Below are 16,795 nucleotides of genomic sequence, written 5' to 3' on the forward strand. Positions count from 1 at the left end.
CCTCCTGGAAAGGGTGCTGAGGCCTTGACAGGGGCTGCCCAGGGAGGTGAGGGAGTCCCCAGCCCTGGAGGTGCCCAGGGCAGGACTGGCCATGGCACTGAGTGCTCTGGGCTGGGGCCAAGGTGGGGATGGGGCACAGAGGGATCCATGGGCTGGGAGGGCTTTTCCATCCTCAGGGATTGTGGGATTCTGAGCAGAAGCTTGTAGGAGTAAAACAAGTTGACTCTCTGAAGTGTTCTGGACGTGCAGTGATGGAGTAAGGAAGGGAGATGATTCCAGAGCCAGGAGCCTCCACGGGGAACGTTTGTGCTCTCGTCAGCTCAGTCCCCCCAGAGAACACAACCCTCGGCGCTCCTGTGGGTTATCAGTGGCTGGGCTGAGCTGGGCTGGTGGCTGGAGACAGCTCAGGAAGGTCTGGGAGTGATTTTCCTCCTCCTTTCCCCCCTCTGGTCAGAATCCAAGGCCTGGGAGGTGGACACGTGCCGGGGCCACTACAACAACGTCTCGTGCGCCGTGTTCCACCCGCGGCAGGAGCTGATCCTCAGCAACTCCGAGGACAAGAGCATCCGGGTCTGGGACATGTCCAAGCGGTCAGTGCCCCTCAGCCACCGGCAGCAGGAAGCTTTTTTGATCCCCAGGAAGGAAAGTTTTATCCTTTTATCCTCAATCCCCTCGTTCCTCCCGTGCAGGACGGGCGTCCAGACCTTCCGGCGCGACCACGATCGCTTCTGGGTGTTGGCCGCTCACCCCAACCTCAACCTCTTTGCTGCAGGTGAGAAACCTCTCCTCCTCGGGGCAGAGGAAGTCCAGGTGGGATTTGCTTTCCTTCCCATGAATTCCCACGTGTTTCTCCCAGGCCACGACGGGGGCATGATCGTGTTCAAGCTGGAGCGGGAGCGCCCCGCCTACGCCGTGCACGGGAACATGCTCTACTACGTCAAGGACCGCTTCCTCCGCCAGCTGGACTTCAACAGCTCCAAGGACGTGGCTGTCATGCAGCTCAGAAGGTGAGAGGTGGCTCAGCCTCTTCCAGGAGGTGTCCCAGTATCCTCAGTCCCGTGTTTGTTGCCCCTCAGGTCGTGGTGTTGTGTTCAGGTACCTCTGAAGGACTTAGAAAACCTAAAAAAAAAAGTGGGTTTAGGTTGGTTTTTACCTCTGCTTAGATCAAATCTTTTCAGTTAGCTAGTTATGAGTTTCCAAGTGAAGAGGCAGCTCTTTAGTTCATGAAATGCTGATGTTCTTGGGGTGTTTCCAGAGGGGTCTGAGGCAATTATTTTGATGAGCTCTTCTGGTCTTTGCTCCATTCGGAAGACAAAGGCCATTTATCAGAAGATGTCTTTGTTCCACTCAGAGTTTCCCTTTTTTTTTTCTCTCCTGGCTCTCCCTCAGTGGTTCCAAGTTCCCCGTGTTCAACATGTCCTACAACCCGGCCGAGAACGCCGTCCTGCTGTGCACTGTGAGTCCCCCCTGCTGCCCAGACCCGCCTCGGGAATGGTCATTCCCTGAAATCCTCCCCAAAATGAGCTTTTCCCCCCCTCTCTGCAGAGAGCCAGCAACTTGGAGAACAGCACTTACGACCTCTACACCATTCCCAAGGATGCTGACTCCCAAAATCCGGATGGTGGGTGTTCCTCGGGGGGTTATCCCTGTCCCCTCCTCCTCTCTCCAGCTCTATGTGTGTGTGTCTCACACAGAAAACCCCCTCACTTCCCTCCTCCCCTCTGTTTTTCCCAGTGTCCCTGCAGCACATGTTGTTTGGCAGCTCCCTGCCCACTCCATCACCCCCAGCCTGACTTGAAAAATTCATGTTCATCCCAAACTTTTACTGCTCCAAATCTATATTTTATAATTTGGTGATTAGGAACTTTCCGTTTTCCCCCCTTTCCACGCAGCAGGAGATTTCCTGGCTTGTCAACCAGAGATGGATTTCCACCAGATTTGGTTTGTTCTGAGGGGTTTTATCCTCTGAAAAGTGGCTGTAAAAGTGACAGTGCCAGGAGTCATTTTTCCTCTCGGCAAATTCCACATCAGTTTTGGGCAATTTACAAGTCAGAACATGATTTAGGGAAAAAAAAACCAAACCCAAATCATTCTTTCTCATAACTGGTGTGAATTCCATTTGGGAGCTGAAACTCCAGCTGGTCCCTCCTGCCTCTGTCGTCAGGGCAGTAAAGATTTGGGAATGAGGGGGAGTGATGGATGAGTGGGGCTGGAAAGCAGCTCACTTGGGCAGAGATTTATTGGCTCCTGAGGGGCTGGTGAAGGGAATATTTCTCTGCTGGGCACAGTCAGAGGTGGATTCAGAAAGGGAAGGAGAAAAGGGGCATTTTGGGAAGTTTTTACAGCTGAAATACTGCTGAATGTATTTCAGATATTTCGTTGGAGGTGTTCAAAGCCTGACTTGTCTGGGGACACCCAGCTGGTGTCACTTGAAACATTCATCTTGCAGAGGAGAAAATGTCTCAGCCTCGTGAAAATGCGAAATTTAAGAGCATTTTCCCGAAATTTGAGTGGTTGATGAATATCTACAGTCAGGGGTAAATCCCCCAAGCCCCCGTGCCCTGGGCTGGTCCCCCCCTCTGCCCCCTCAGGGGAGACCCCCCAGCAGAGCTGGGGAACAGCCCCGGGAGCCCCTGGAGCTGCTGGAGCCACTGCAGAGGGGCTGAGCAGAGGGATGGAGCAGCTCTGCCGGCAGGAAAGGCTGGGAAAATTGGGATTGTTCAGCTCTGGGGTGACCTGATTGTGGCCTTGCAGGACCTGAAGGGGCTCCAAGGAATGTGGGGAGAGGCTTTGGACAAGGGCCTGGAGTGGCAGGACAAGGGGGTGGGTTCAGAGCGACAGAGAGGAGATTTGGGTTGGATACATGGAAGAAATTCCTCCTTGTGAGGGTGGGGCACAGGTTGCCCAGAGAAGCTGTGGCTGCCCCTGGATCCCTGGGAGTGTCCAAGGCCAGGTTGGAGTGACCTGGGATGGAGGTGGCACAGGAGGGGCAGTGCCAGGGGGGTCACACGGACTCTGCTCTCGCCGCTCCTTCGGCCAACGAGGGGCAGGTCGTTGGTGTGACGGACCTGCTGTCCCCCAGCACGGCCCCCTCCCGTGCCAACCCCTGTTCCTTGGCCGGGCTCGAGGCTGGCACTGCCCACACCACGAGCCAGGAGGACACGGGGCAGGGAACAACTCCTGGGAACAGCTCGGGGTGGAACAGGAGTCGGTCGGAAGCGGCTCCAGCGGCCGGGATGGGCTGGGAAGAGCCCGGGAGCTGCTGTGCTGCTGGGAGGGAGAGCCTGCCAGAGGTTTCCCTCCCCGGCAGAGGTTTCCCTCCCTGGCAGAGGTTCATTCCCTGCCTGTTTGCCACCCCCAGCTCCCGAAGGGAAGCGCTCCTCGGGGCTCACGGCCGTGTGGGTGGCTCGGAACCGCTTCGCCGTCCTCGACCGGATGCACTCGGTGAGGGCTCAGCTCCTGACCGGGGGGGGGTGCTTGGGAACGGTGCTGGTGGGAAACTGGGACGTGTTGGGTTAACGGGATTATGGGAGATCTCTGATTAGTGGAGAAATGGGATGAGTGGGAATGCTGCTGAACTCCTGGGCAGAGCTGAGCTCGGAGGCCGCTGCAGCAGGTGGGTTCAGGAGGGAAATCCAACCAAAGCACTGGGAAGCCACCCAGGGCACTCCAGCAGCTGGAAGGGAATGGGGAAACAGCAAAAATTGCACTGGGGAGGGACACCTTGGGTGCTGTGTCCAGGGCTGGGCCCCTCAGGGCAGGAGAGACATGGAGGGGCTGGAGCATGTCCAGAGAAGGGAATGGAGCTGGGGAAGGGTCTGGAGAAGTCCTGATGGAGCTGGGGGGGCTCATCCTGGAGGAAAGGAGGCTCAGGGGGGACCTTCTGGGTCTGGAATTCCCTGACAAGAGGGGGGAGCCGGGGGGGGTCGGGCTCTGCTCCCTGTTCCCCAGGGAACAAGGGGCAGGAGGAGAGGGAATGGCCTCAAGCTGTGCCAGGGGAGGGTCAGGTTGGACATCAGGAGGAATTTCCCCCTGGAAAGGGTGTTCAGGCCTTGGCAGGGGCTGCCCAGGGAGGTGGGGGAGTGCCCAGCCCTGGAGGTGCCCAGGGCAGGACTGGCTGTGGCACTGAGTGCTCTGGGCTGGGGCCAAGGCGGGGATGGGGCACAGGGGGATCCATGGGCTGGGAGGGCTTTTCCAACCTCAGGGATTCTGTGAAAATGCAGGTTAGATTTTTAATAAAGCTCTTTATTTGCACTGGAGTGCAGCAGGAGGAAGGAGGGGGAAAGACAGGAGGAAGGAGGGGGAAAGACAGTCGTGGGAACACGACCCTGGTAAAATTTATAGGAAGGGGAAGAAACATCTCGTGCTCTCCCCAGCAATCCTGAATCCCACCGTGAAATCTCCCACCTTGTTAAAATTTCCCTCTCATCCACTGGCAGATCCTCATCAAAAACCTGAAGAACGAGATCACAAAGAAGGTGCAGGTGCCCAACTGTGATGAGATTTTCTACGCTGGCACCGGGAACCTTCTGCTGCGCGACACCGACTCCATCACCCTCTTCGACGTGCAGCAGAAACGGTGAGACCCTGCCTGCTGGGGGAGCCTTCCAGACCCTAATCCTGCAGTTGGAAGCTTTAATATCCTAATCCTGCAGTTTGAAGCCCTCAGGGGACAAGTGGTGGCCATTAATGCCCTCAGAATTCAGCCTCAGCTGCGTCGGGCTGATCCAAACCACGGCCAACAACTGTTTAGGAAGAGCAGAGTAAACACAGCCAAGGAGTAATTTATGCCACAGGCATCGTGCCACGGATCACAGGGAGATGTTTGGAAAGCCTGGGACTGCAGAATGGGGTGTTGGGAAAGGGGAGAGGCATCAGAAAGCCCAAACTCAATCAAGCTCAGCTTGTTTGGATTCGTGTCCTCAGGTTTTGTGTCTCGGCGCTCCTTTGGACCCTGGCCACAAAGAACAGGCACAGGGTTGGTGCTTTTGGCCATCTTTGGAGGCTTCAGAAGGTTCTGGGTTGTCTGCAGATAAATTATGGATTGATTGTATCCCAGAATTTGCCTCCTTTCCCTGTTTTTATGCCTTGCCTTTCCATTGCTGGGAAAGCGATGAGGGAATCCAGCGATGCAAACGCTGCTTGGAAATCCCTGATTCCTCTCCTCCTGTCCCTAAAGCCTCTCAGAAACCTGGGGTTGGAAGTCAGTTGTCCCTCCAACATATTTGTTGTTGCTCAGATACAGAGAAAGGTTGGTTTTGCTGCAGAAACCCCCAGTTCTGCCTCAGGATTTTGTAGCTCCGGGACGGGAAAAAGCAGCTTTGGAGCATCTGAAGTTGGGTCCAGGCTCTTGGGCACTGGGGGTTCTTGGTCCTGGAGCTTGCTGGGGTGGGGGTGTTCAGCTCCTGATGGCAGTGCTGTCCCCCCCAGGACTCTGGCCTCGGTGAAGATCTCCAAGGTGAAGTACGTGATCTGGTCGGCCGACATGTCCCACGTGGCCCTGCTGGCCAAGCACGGTGAGTGACCCGTGTTTCACCCGCACCCTTTGGCACTCTGACCTCTGCCTTTGCTGGGATCAGCCCAGGAGAAGCTGTGAAGGTGCAGCTGAAGGCACTGGCAGTGCAGGCCCTGCCATTTTATCTCTTCACAGAACTGGACGGTCTTCGAGGTCCTTCCAGCCCAAACCATTCCACAATCCTACAGTTCAGCTGTTTAACAGCAGAGGGTTCCCCCGGCCTGACTTTTGTTCTCCTTCCCTCTCCAGCCATCATGATCTGCAACAGGAAGCTGGAGTCGCTCTGTAACATCCACGAGAACATCCGAGTCAAGAGCGGGGCCTGGGACGAGAGCGGGGTCTTCATCTACACCACGAGCAACCACATCAAATACGCCGTGACCACGGGGTGGGTCTGGGGCCAAGGGGGCCATGTCATCCCCCAGCACAGGCTGGGACAGCACACACGGTGCTGGGTCTCCTCAGAGGGGGAGAACACGGGGTCGGGTCGGCCGGGGGGTGACGGGGGTGCTGTGTTGGCCCAGGGACCACGGGATCATCCGCACCCTGGACCTGCCCATCTACGTGACGCGGGTGAAGGGGAACAACGTGTACTGCCTGGACAGGGAGTGCCGGCCCCGCGTCCTCACCATCGACCCCACCGAGTTCAAGTTCAAGCTGGCCCTGATCAACAGGAAGTACGATGAGGTGAGGGGGCGCAGGGTCACGGGGTCACGGAATGGTTGGGTTGGAAGGGATCGGAAGGGTCGTCCCACTCCACCCCTGCCACGGGCAGGGACACCTCCCACTAATCCAGGCTGCTCCAACCTGGCCTTGGACACTCCCAGGGATGGAGCAGCCAAAGCTTCTCTGGGCAACCTGTGCCAGGGCCTCCCCACCCTCCCAGGGAACAATTCCTTCCCAGTATCCAACCTGAATTTCCCCTCTGTCATTCCCCTTTGTCTGTCACTCCAATTCCTGATGGAAGCATCGATGAAATGTCCTGCTTGGAAGCTGGAACTCGCAAACCAAGGTGTAAAATATAAAGGCATCACTTGGCACAGGGAGGGGGGGAAAGGAATGGGAATTTTAAAGGTGTGGATATGAGGAGTTTCTGGGGATGGAGCATCTGTGAATGGAGAAGGGTCACCCCAAAACCCGGATCAGCAGGGGATGGACTCTCAGGGAAAAGGCACAGCAAAGGGAACGGTGTGAGGGAAGGACAGAGGGATGTTCTTCCCAGAACTCCTGCTGGGAACAGACCACAGGGCAAATCTTTCCAGTAAATCCTTCCCTGGGAGGGTGGGGAGGCCCTGGCACAGGTTGCCCAGGGAAGCTGTGGCTGCCCCATCCCTGGGAGTGTCCAAGGCCAGGCTGGAGCAGCCTGGGCTGGTGGGAGGTGTCCCTGGGTTGGATACTGGGACGACCTTTCTTCCCAATATCCATCCCCCTTGTCCTGTCACTCCCCCAAACCCGAGGACCAAGGGGAGGTGCTCACGGGGCTGTTCCTGGGCAGGTGCTGCACATGGTGAGGAATGCCAAGCTGGTGGGCCAGTCCATCATTGCCTACCTGCAGAAGAAGGGCTACCCAGAGGTGGCCCTGCACTTTGTCAAGGACGAGAAGACCCGTTTCAGCCTGGCCCTGGAGTGTGGCAACATCGAGGTGAGCGGGTGCTTGGTGGTGCTGAGGGGGAGGCACAACCTCCCTGCCAGACCTCTCTGTGTGCAGGGGGCAGGAGGAGCCTGGGGGAGAAGGAGCTGAGGGTGGTGGGGCTGGGGATGAGGTGCAGGAAGAAGAAGTTGAGGGTTGAGGTGCCGGGCTGTGATTCAGGCGGTGATCCTTGTGATCAACAGAAGCCTGCAGGGAAAACTCCGGCCTGCCAGGCCTTGGTGACCGTGTCAGCTCTCCTCTTAGATTGCTCTGGAAGCAGCCAAAGCTCTGGATGACAAGAACTGCTGGGAGAAGCTGGGAGAGGTGGCCTTGCTGCAGGGGAACCACCAGATCGTGGAGATGTGCTACCAGCGCACCAAGAACTTCGACAGGCTCTCCTTCCTCTACCTCATCACGGGCAACCTGGAGAAGCTGAGGAAGATGATGAAGATTGGTGAGTGCCAGGGTGGTGGCAAAGGAGGTCCCAGGAGCATTCCCAGAGGGAATTGTGGTGCAGGGCCAAGAGCAGCAAAGTTACTGTGGCTTTTTGCTCTTGGTGTAGCCGAGATCCGTAAGGACATGAGTGGGCACTACCAGAACGCCTTGTACCTGGGGGACGTGGCAGAGAGAGTGAGGATCCTGAAGAACTGTGGGCAAAGTGAGTAATTCCGGACTCAAATCTGTCCCTGTGAGCCGGGGAGGAGCTTTTGGGATGAACAATAAATTCTGGAGGTGGCTCAGAACGATCCCTCACCCGAGGAGCTGAATTGGGTGAGCAGAAAAGCTGGAGCAGCATCTCTGAGACCTGAATCAGCTGCAGACCTTATTCCAGTGATCACTCCTAAATCCAGGGACACCTTAGGGGTGTGATCCCACCCCCTGATGTCCTGCTGATCCCCCCTGTGTGTCCGTGTGTGCTGCTGGGGGACGTCTCTGGGTGACAGAGAACACGTTGCTCACGTTGTTTCCAGGGTGGTGATCAAAGGAGTCAGAGGTTGGACTGGATGATCTTAGAGGCCTTTTCCAACCTAAAGGGTTCCCTGTGTCTAATTCCAGAGTCCCTGGCCTATCTCACAGCTGCCACTCACGGTCTGGATGAGGAAGCTGAAAGCCTGAAGGAAACCTTTGACCCTGAGAAGGAGACGGTTCGTGAGCTGATCAGAGCTCCTCGAGAGCTCTGGAGCTGGGCAGGAGGGTGACAGTGGGGTCTGGGGGCAGAGGGACAGGCTGGGAGGGGGGAACCATCTCCACATCAGGTCACAGGAGGGGTTTGTCCTGAGGTGGCTTTACCTGTTTCCCTCTCAGATCCCGGACATCGATCCCAACGCGAAGCTGCTGCAGCCTCCTGCTCCTGTCATGCCTTTGGACACCAACTGGCCACTGCTGACTGTCTCCAAGGGCTTCTTCGAGGGGACAATTGCTAGCAAAGGTATGGCTTTGTCCTTGGAAAACTTGGAAAGCTCAGGGGGGACCTTCAGCTCCTCCCTGACGGGGGGACTGGAGGATCTTGGAGGTCTTTTCCCACCCAGATGATTCTGGGATTGTGTGAAATCTTTGACCTTTCAGCCCAAGCTGGGACTGGACCATTAAAGGGGGGGTGCTGCCCTCCTGGAATTCTTTGTTTAACACCTGAGGGATGAGTTGATGGAGGCTCCTGCCCCTGTTTTTAGGCAAAGGAGGTGCTTTGGCCGCCGACATCGACATCGACACCGTGGGCACCGAGGGCTGGGGAGAAGATGCAGAGCTGCAGCTGGATGAAGGTGGGTGCATCCAAGAGCTTTCCTTGGAAAAGCCTCTGTGCCTGTGTCGGGGCTCTGACCTTTCCCCCTCCTTCCAGATGGTTTTGTGGATGCTGGAGAGGGCTTTGGAGAGGAAGGTCTGGGGAAAGGGCAGGAAGAAGGAGGTGGATGGGAAGTGGAAGAAGATTTGGATCTTCCCCCTGAACTGGTAGGAGGCTCCTTGGTGGTTCCTTGGGAAGGCACTGGCAGCTGGTGAGGGAGGTGGGGGAAGTGTCTTCTGGGCTTCTTCAGGCTTGGTCCCCACAGCTCTGATTCCATCTGGGTGCTGGGAACGTCCCCACTAATCCCTGCTCTGTGCATTCCCCCAGGATGTTCCCGCTGGGCCAGCAGGAGCAGCAGAGGATGGATTCTTTGTGCCTCCCACCAAGGGCACCAGCCCAGCTCAGGTAATGCCAAAGCAGCTCTTGGATTGCCTTTCCCAGAAATTCTCTGTGTTGGTGATATTTTTTTGGGGGGGGTTCAATCCTTGTGAGCACAACGTGGGGATTTTGTTACAGGGACCCTGAGGGGTGGTGAGGGCAGGGCCCAGTTTTTGAGGGGTGGTGAGGGCAGGGCCCAGTGTTTGAGGGGTGGTGAGGGCAGGGCCCAGTTTTTGAGGGGTGGTGAGGGCAGGGCATGGAATTGCTCTTCCATGTGTTTCCCTTCCCTTCTTGCAGGTGTGGTGCAACAATTCCCAGCTGCCTGTTGACCACATCCTGGCAGGCTCCTTTGAGACAGCCATGAGAGTAAGTTTCCCTGTGGGCTTTCCAGGGATAAACTGTTCCCTTTCCCCTCGAGTTTTTGCCCCTGAAGCTTCGTTTTGTGCCCCTTTGGGCATCGCTTTGTGCCTCGTTCTGTGCGGGTGTGACACGAGCCGTGGGGAGGCCTCGCTGGTGCCTGTGCCAGCTTTCCCTCAGCACATCCATGTGTCCCTTCCAGCTGCTCCATGACCAGGTGGGAGTGACCAACTTTGGGCCCTACAAGCAGCTGTTCCTGCAGACCTTTGCCCGGGGCCGGACGACCTACCAGGCGCTGCCCAGCCTGCCGGCCATGTACGGGTTCCCACATCGCAACTGGTGAGCACTGGGCAGCCCCTCTGGGCCCCTCCCCTGTGCCAGGGACCTCCCAGCTCCTGGGCAGGGGGAGCCACAGCTTGGTTTTTCCAGCCTAGCCTGGAAGCCACTGTAGAAAAATCACGGAGTTGGTGAGGTTGGAAAAGATCTCTGAGAGTCCCCCCTGTGCCCCATCCCCACCTTGGCCCCAGCCCAGAGCACTCAGTGCCACATCCAGGCCTGCCCTGGGCACCTCCAGGGCTGGGCACTCCCCCACCTCCCTGGGCAGCCCCTGCCAAGGCCTGAACACCCTTTCCAGGGGGAAATTCCTCCTGATGCCCCACCTGACCCTCCCCTGGCACAGCTTGAGGCCATTTCCCCTCCTCCTGTCCCTTGTTCCCTGGGAGCAGAGCCCGACCCCCCCCGGCTCCCCCCTCCTGTCAGGGAATTCCAGAGCCAGAAGGTCCCCCCTGAACCTCCTTTTCTCCAGGCTGAGCCCCCCCAGCTCCCTCAGGACTTCTCCAGACCCTTCTCCTGCTGCTCCAGCCCCTTCCCCAGCTCTGTTCCCTTCCCTGAACACTCTCCAGCCCCTCAATGTCTCTCCTGCCCTGAGGGGCCCAGCCCTGGACGCAGCACCCAAGGTGGGGCCTCACCAGGGCAAACTGGTGACCTGGTTTGGATCTGTTTTATCTTTGCCTCCACAATTGCCTCCACACACAATCCCCAGCTTTCTCCACGTTGGTGCCGGCTGGGAAGTCTGGTACATCATCCCTGGAGGTGCCCAGGGCAGGACTGGCCGTGGCACTGAGTGCTCTGGGCTGGGGGCCAAGGTGGGGATGGGGCACAGGGGGGACTCAGTGACCTTGGAAGTCTTTTCCAACCTCGGTGATCCCGTGAAAACCGGGACGAGTCGCGGTCGGCGCGTTCCTGCTCGGCCTGGCAGTGACCCTGCCGTGTCCCCAACCTCCCTCTGTGGTGTCCCCAGGAAAGAAGCCGGCCTGAAAAACGCCCTCCCCGCCGTGGGGCTGAAGCTCAACGACCTGATCCAGCGGCTGCAGCTCTGCTACCAGCTCACCACCGCCGGCAAGTTCGAGGAGGCCGTGGAGAAGTTCCGCTCCATCCTGCTCAGCGTCCCCTTGCTGGTGGTGGACAACAAGCAGGAGATCGCCGAGGTGAGGGACAGACCCCCCCCTCCCCGTGTCCGTGGTGGTAAAGAGGCCGCTCCTGAGCCCGTCCCTCTCCCCAAGGCCCAGCAGCTCATCGCCATTTGCCGGGAGTACATCGTGGGGCTCTCCATGGAGATCGAGCGGAAGAAGCTGCCCAAGGAGACCCTGGAGCAGCAGAAGCGGATTTGTGAGGTGCAGGATTCCTTCCCTGCCTGGGTGTACCCTCACGGGGGGTTAAAAAGGGGAGCAGGAGTCTGGAATCCTGCCCCTTCCACCTTTAAAGCAGGGGTTGGTTATGTGGGGGGACGGGTTCCTGGCAGCACTTCCAGTCATCCCCGTGCCTGGCAGGGGTTGGATCCCTGGTTGTCCCATGCAGTGGTTGGATCCCTGTTTTCCCTCCTTCCCTGGCAGGGGTTGGATCCCCGTTTGTCCCATGCAGGGGTTGTATCCCTTCTTTCCCTCCTTCCCCAGCAAGGATGGGTTCCTTGCAGCACTTCCAGTCCTCCCCACTCCTGGCAGTGGTTGTATCCCTGTTTTCCCTCCTTTCCTGGCAGGGACAGGTTCCTGGCAGCACTTCCAGTCATCCCCATGCCTGGCAGTGGATGTATCCCCGTTTGTCCAATGCAGGGGTTGTATCCCTGTTTTCCCTCCTTCCCCAGCAGGGACAGGTTCCCTGCAGCACTTCCAGTCTCCCTGCTGCCGGCAGTGGCTGTATCCCTGTTTTCCCTGCTCCCTCCTGCAGATGGCTGCCTACTTCACCCACTCCAACCTGCAGCCCGTGCACATGATCCTGGTGCTCCGAACCGCCCTCAACCTCTTCTTCAAGCTCAAGAACTTCAAGACCGCGGCGACTTTCGCCCGGAGGCTGCTGGAGCTGGGCCCCAAGCCCGAGGTGGCCCAGCAGGTACGTCCGGGAGGTGCTCAGGGGGGAGCCCCTGGTGGGACAGACCCCGTTTTGGGGTCTCCTCGTGCCTCTGCCCCGCTCACCGCGGTCGCCGTTCCCGCAGACGCGCAAGATCCTGTCGGCGTGTGAGAAGAACCCCACGGACACCCACCAGCTCAACTATGACATGCACAACCCCTTCGACATCTGTGCCGCCTCCTACAGACCCATCTACCGCGGGAAGCCCGTGGAGAAGTGTCCTCTCAGCGGGGCCTGCTACTGCCCCGAGTTCCACGGGCAGATCTGCCGCGTCACCACGGTGAGGGCGTCCCCATTTCCCTCGGGAATTCCCTTCCACGGCTCCTCCCGTGCCCTCCTGGGCTGACTCGGTGGGGTTGGGGCGTGTCAGAGGTCTTGGCGTGGGAGGGAGAAGAGTTTGGGGCGTTGTGAGGACCGTGAGGTTGAAACGGTGCCTGAATTTGGGGGTGAGCTCGTGGGGATGGGCTGGGTGTGTTCAGAGGGGATTTGGGGCCTGGAGCATCTCCCTGAGGAGGGACTGTGGGAGCTGGGCCTGGTTAGTCTGGAGAAGAGAAGACTGAGGGGGGATCTCATCCATCCAAATACCTCAGATATCCACAGAAACCCCTCCCCTGAGAGGGGATCTCATCCATCCTTACAGACATCTCAGATATCCCTACAAATCTCTCCTCTGAGGTGGGATCTCATCCATCCTTACAGACATCTCAGATATCCCTACAAATCTCTCCTCTGAGGTGGGATCTCATCCCTCCTTACAGACATCTCAGATATCCCTACAAACTCCTCATGTGAGAGGGGATCTCATCCATCCATTCAGACATCTCCAAGGGGTGTCAGATGGTCCCAGACTCTTCCCAGTGGTGCCCAGGACGAGGAGTGATGGCCTTAAACTAAACCTGAGGGTGGGAGAGCCCTGGAACAGCTGCCCAGGGAGGGTGTGGAGCCTCCTCTCTGGGGACATTCCAACCCCACCTGGAGGTGTCCCTGTGTCACCTGCTCTGGGTGATCTCCAGAGGTCCCTTCCAACCCCAGCTGGGATTCTGTTCTCCAGAGCAGCTGAGGAGGCTCCAAGGGCTGCACTTGGGGTTGGGATTTGGAGCTGCTTTTGACCGTGAATCATCTCCTTTTGTCCCTCAGGTGACGGAGATCGGCAAGGACGTCATCGGGCTGCGCATCAGCCCTCTGCAGTTCCGTTAGGAATTCCTGCCTGGGAGGGCAAATTCCACTCCCCCATCCCCACCTGTAGCCTCATCTCTCCCCCATAGCCTTGCCTGTGCTGTCCCACTTGATCTCCCCCCCCAGGAATGCTGTAGTGAGACTCTGCTTCCAGGTAGTAGCAGCTTTTCCTTGTTTCCAGACCGGCTGATGGGAAGTTTTTCTGGACCGTTGTCCTGTGGCAAATCTTTTCCAGAGGGGAAAGGGTGGCTCTGCCGAGCCCTGGTTACCACAGAGCACGTTGGAAACTGCTCCAGAGGCAGCAGCTGCCTCTGACACCCTTTAGGTCCTGAAAGAATTGCTTGGAAGAGCCAGGAATGGCTCTGGGAATGTGGCACTGTCGGGAACCGGGACGGTGCAAAGCCCATCCCAACTCCAGGGCAGTTCTCCCCCCTTGGAAATGGCATTGGCTCAACATTTGTGGTCGTGGTGACTCTTTGTTTTGTTGCCCTGGTAACATTTCTCAAACTAATCAGCTTCACTCATGAATAAAGTAATTAAACCACCTTGATCTTCCAGTTCTGTAGCTCAGTTGGTTTTACCGAGACGCAGGAGGTGACACTGAATTTCCTCTTCCCACCTTTCCCCCCTTCCCCCTCCTTTGAATGCTTGGAAGGTTGAGAAGTTTCCAGAAGGTGGGGCTGGAGCAGCAGGAGAAGGGTCTGGAGAACTCCTGAGGGAGCTGGGGGGGCTCATCCTGGAGAAAAGGAGGCTCAGGGGGGACCTTCTGGCTCTGGAATTCCCTGACAGGAGGGGGGAACCGGGTGAGGGTCAGAATCTTCTCCCAGGTGATGACACAGGACAAGAGGAAACGGCCTCAAGCTGTGCCAGGGGAGGGTCAGGTTGGCCATGAGGAGGAATTTCCCCCTGGAAAGGGTGTTCAGGCCTTGGCAGGGGCTGCCCAGGGAGGTGGGGGAGTGCCCAGCCCTGGAGGTGTCCAGGGAAGGACTGGCTGTGGCACTGAGTGCTCTGGGCTGGGGCCAAGGTGGGGATGGGGCACAGGGGGGACTTGCTGACCTTGGAGGGCTTTTCCATCCTCAGGGATTCTGGGATCCTGCTCCCTCTGGGGCTGCTTTCCCGGTGCTGAAACAAAACCTTACACTCGGATATAAAACCTTTTATTTTATCCATAAAAAGGAAGGAAGGAAGGAAGGAAAGGGGATGTCTCCGTCTTGGTGCTTCCAGTTGTGCCTGGGAATGTTCACAGTGGAGGGGGAGATGTGGCCCCCCCAGGGCCCCCCTACGGGCCGGGGGCCTTCACCACCAGGCTGTTGTGACAGGCCACGGCGATGCCCCCGATGAGGTTCAGGAACTCCTGGAAGTCCAGCTGCCCGTCGCTGTTCAGGTCCAGCTTCTTCATCATCCTGTCCACGACCCCTGGATCCTTCTGGTTCTGCGAGAGAGCTGGGAATGGAGCCCCCTGCCCCGAGGCTGGACCCCCCCACACTGCACCCGGTGAGCTCGTGGGATCCCGGGATGGGTCGGGTCGGGAGGGACCTCAAAGCTCAGCAGGGACACCCCCCCCAGAGCAGGTTCCTCCTCCAAACCTCATCCCACCTTGGGAGATTCCAGGGGGACGGGAACACCCCCAGCTCCTCGGGGCGAGCTGGATCTGCTCCCCCCCGGGCAGGGCTGCTCACCTTCGTGAAGGCGGCCAGCTCGGTGTTCATGAAGGCCAGGAATTCCCGCTTGGACAGGGTGCAGTTGTCCCCCTCCCGGCCGGCGTAGCGCTGGAACACGGCCAGCAGGGACTCGATGCAGCGCTCCGTCTCCGTGGGCTGCGGGAACCAGGGCAGGGTTGGGAGCCCCGGGTGTCACCCCGGATCCATCCCGGGAACCAGGGCAGGGTTGGGAGCCCCGGGTGTCACCCCGGATCCATCCCGGGTGTCACCCCGGATCCATCCCGGGAACCAGGGCAGGGTTGGGAGCCCCGGGTGTCACCCCGGATCCATCCCGGGAGCAGGGCAGGGTTGGGAGCCCCGGGTGTCACCCCAGGTCCATCCCGGGAACCAGGGCAGGGTTGGGAGCCCCGGGTGTCACCCCGGATCCATCCCGGGAGCAGGGCAGGGTTGGGAGCCCCGGGTGTCACCCTGGATCCATCCCGGGAGCAGGGCAGGGTTGGGAGCCCCGGTTCACCCTGGCATATTTGGGAGCCCCAGGTTCACCCTGGCATATTTGGGAGCCCCGGGTGTCACCCCGGATCCATCCCAGGAGCAGGGCAGGGCTGGGGGGTCCTCCTCTGCCCAGCCTGTCCGGCCGCATTTTTCCCTGGAATTCGCTTCTCCGCCGCCCTGGCACGGGAAGGACCCGGGGAGGGGCAGGTGGAAAATCCCCCGGGGGGTGTCGGCTCCCATCGGAGGAGTGGCTTTGGACGGGGAAGAGCTTGTGGCGCAACCAGGCCTGGCCGAGGCTGCTTTTCTGGAGAGATAAACCCGTTCCACCCCCTCTCCCCTCCCCCGGCCCCGCCTGAGCCCCGGAGAAACTGAGTCAGGAGAGAAAAATTCCAGTGGCCTCCTGGATCTCCTCCCTCTGGGCAGGGCTGGAGCGGGGCTGGAGCGGGGCTGGAGCAGGGCTGGCCGGGGGCTCCTCCCGCGGGGATGGACAGGGCAAGGCGAGGAGATGGAGAGGAGAGGAGGGAATGTGGGGCTTTTCCCGCTTCCAGAGCCTCCAGTTTCTAGGGAAGGGCAGTGCAGGGAGAGCCGGGAGGGAATCCCGCCCTTCCCATCCCAATCTCGGCTCCCGGGGCCTCCCTGCCACATCCTGCCCTTCCCGAGGCTCAATTCAGCCTTTTTTTGGTTAATTTGAGAGGTGCAACTTCCTTCCACCCTCAGCTCTTGGTTCCTCTTCCCCCTTCCCAGTGCTCGGGGGGGGTGGCAGAGCCCCAAGCCTGGTTATGGGCATGGAAAGAGTGGGAAAAGGGAGGGGAACAACACAAATGCCACTCCTTAGACCCCCCCAGCCTGCAGGGACCCTCTGCCCTCTGTCTCTGCCCACTCTTCCCATGCCCAGGCTCCCTCTCCTTCAGGATTTGGAGCCCGAGCTCAGCCTTGGCCCCACCTGCTCTCTCCAGAGCCAAACCCGTCTGGCCTCAGCTCGGGGGCTCTTTGCAGGAAAAACTCCTCTGCCGTGCCCTGTGGGACCCCCTCCCTGTCCCCACGCCCGCAGGGACCCCCTGCCCTCCTCTCTGCCCCCTTCCCACGCCCAGGCCCCTTCCCCAGCAGAGCCCAGCTCAGCCTTGGCACCGTCCGCTCTCTCCGGAGCCAAACACGTCTCGCTCCGGCTCTGGCAGGAAAAGCTGCTCTGCTGCCCCGTCCCCCCCCCAGGGGGGGAACCCCCTCTCCGTGCCCATCCCGGGGGTCCCGGCTCGCTCACCATGGCTGGGCTGGGAGGAGGCTCCTCTCTGGGCACGGCCGGGTGGGATGTGACGGATCCGGAGCGGGATCGGGGCCCCGGGGAGTGTCCGGGCGCGGCCCCCGCCCAGCCCAGCCCAGCCCAGCCCCAGCCCGGTTGGGCAATC

The 16,795-nt window shown here is 59.2% G+C and overlaps 2 protein-coding genes across 2 annotated transcripts in view; one reads left to right on the plus strand and one right to left on the minus strand.

Annotated features, from left to right (window-relative positions):
- Positions 1–13,791, plus strand: part of COPA (COPI coat complex subunit alpha) — a 19,415-nt gene extending 5,624 nt beyond the window's left edge. The window contains exons 9-33 of the mRNA XM_027727397.2: positions 455–590; positions 690–772; positions 857–1,007; positions 1,390–1,456; positions 1,546–1,621; positions 3,362–3,444; positions 4,440–4,579; positions 5,431–5,516; positions 5,765–5,903; positions 6,040–6,202; positions 7,011–7,157; positions 7,410–7,599; positions 7,708–7,803; positions 8,202–8,290; positions 8,451–8,574; positions 8,816–8,905; positions 8,983–9,092; positions 9,253–9,330; positions 9,601–9,669; positions 9,863–9,999; positions 10,961–11,147; positions 11,223–11,333; positions 11,884–12,045; positions 12,149–12,343; positions 13,201–13,791. Coding sequence (XP_027583198.1) covers positions 455–590; positions 690–772; positions 857–1,007; positions 1,390–1,456; positions 1,546–1,621; positions 3,362–3,444; positions 4,440–4,579; positions 5,431–5,516; positions 5,765–5,903; positions 6,040–6,202; positions 7,011–7,157; positions 7,410–7,599; positions 7,708–7,803; positions 8,202–8,290; positions 8,451–8,574; positions 8,816–8,905; positions 8,983–9,092; positions 9,253–9,330; positions 9,601–9,669; positions 9,863–9,999; positions 10,961–11,147; positions 11,223–11,333; positions 11,884–12,045; positions 12,149–12,343; positions 13,201–13,260 — 2,969 coding nt within the window. The 3' untranslated portion in view covers positions 13,261–13,791. The remainder of the gene's footprint in view (positions 1–454; positions 591–689; positions 773–856; positions 1,008–1,389; positions 1,457–1,545; positions 1,622–3,361; positions 3,445–4,439; positions 4,580–5,430; positions 5,517–5,764; positions 5,904–6,039; positions 6,203–7,010; positions 7,158–7,409; positions 7,600–7,707; positions 7,804–8,201; positions 8,291–8,450; positions 8,575–8,815; positions 8,906–8,982; positions 9,093–9,252; positions 9,331–9,600; positions 9,670–9,862; positions 10,000–10,960; positions 11,148–11,222; positions 11,334–11,883; positions 12,046–12,148; positions 12,344–13,200) is intronic.
- A 589-nt stretch (positions 13,792–14,380) lies between these two features.
- On the minus strand, positions 14,381–16,795 carry S100A11 (S100 calcium binding protein A11). The gene is made up of 3 exons (XM_027727239.2): positions 16,651–16,795; positions 14,919–15,056; positions 14,381–14,671 (listed from the first exon to the last, which is right to left on the minus strand). Exons 1-3 carry the CDS (start codon positions 16,651–16,653, stop codon positions 14,519–14,521), a joined length of 294 nt encoding a protein of 97 aa, XP_027583040.1. The 5' UTR covers positions 16,654–16,795; the 3' UTR covers positions 14,381–14,518.

This window comes from Pipra filicauda, unplaced genomic scaffold (genome assembly GCF_003945595.2).
Source record: "Pipra filicauda isolate LSUMZ 115617 unplaced genomic scaffold, ASM394559v2 scaffold812_size110788_pilon, whole genome shotgun sequence".
NCBI classification, from domain to species: Eukaryota; Metazoa; Chordata; class Aves; order Passeriformes; family Pipridae; genus Pipra; species Pipra filicauda.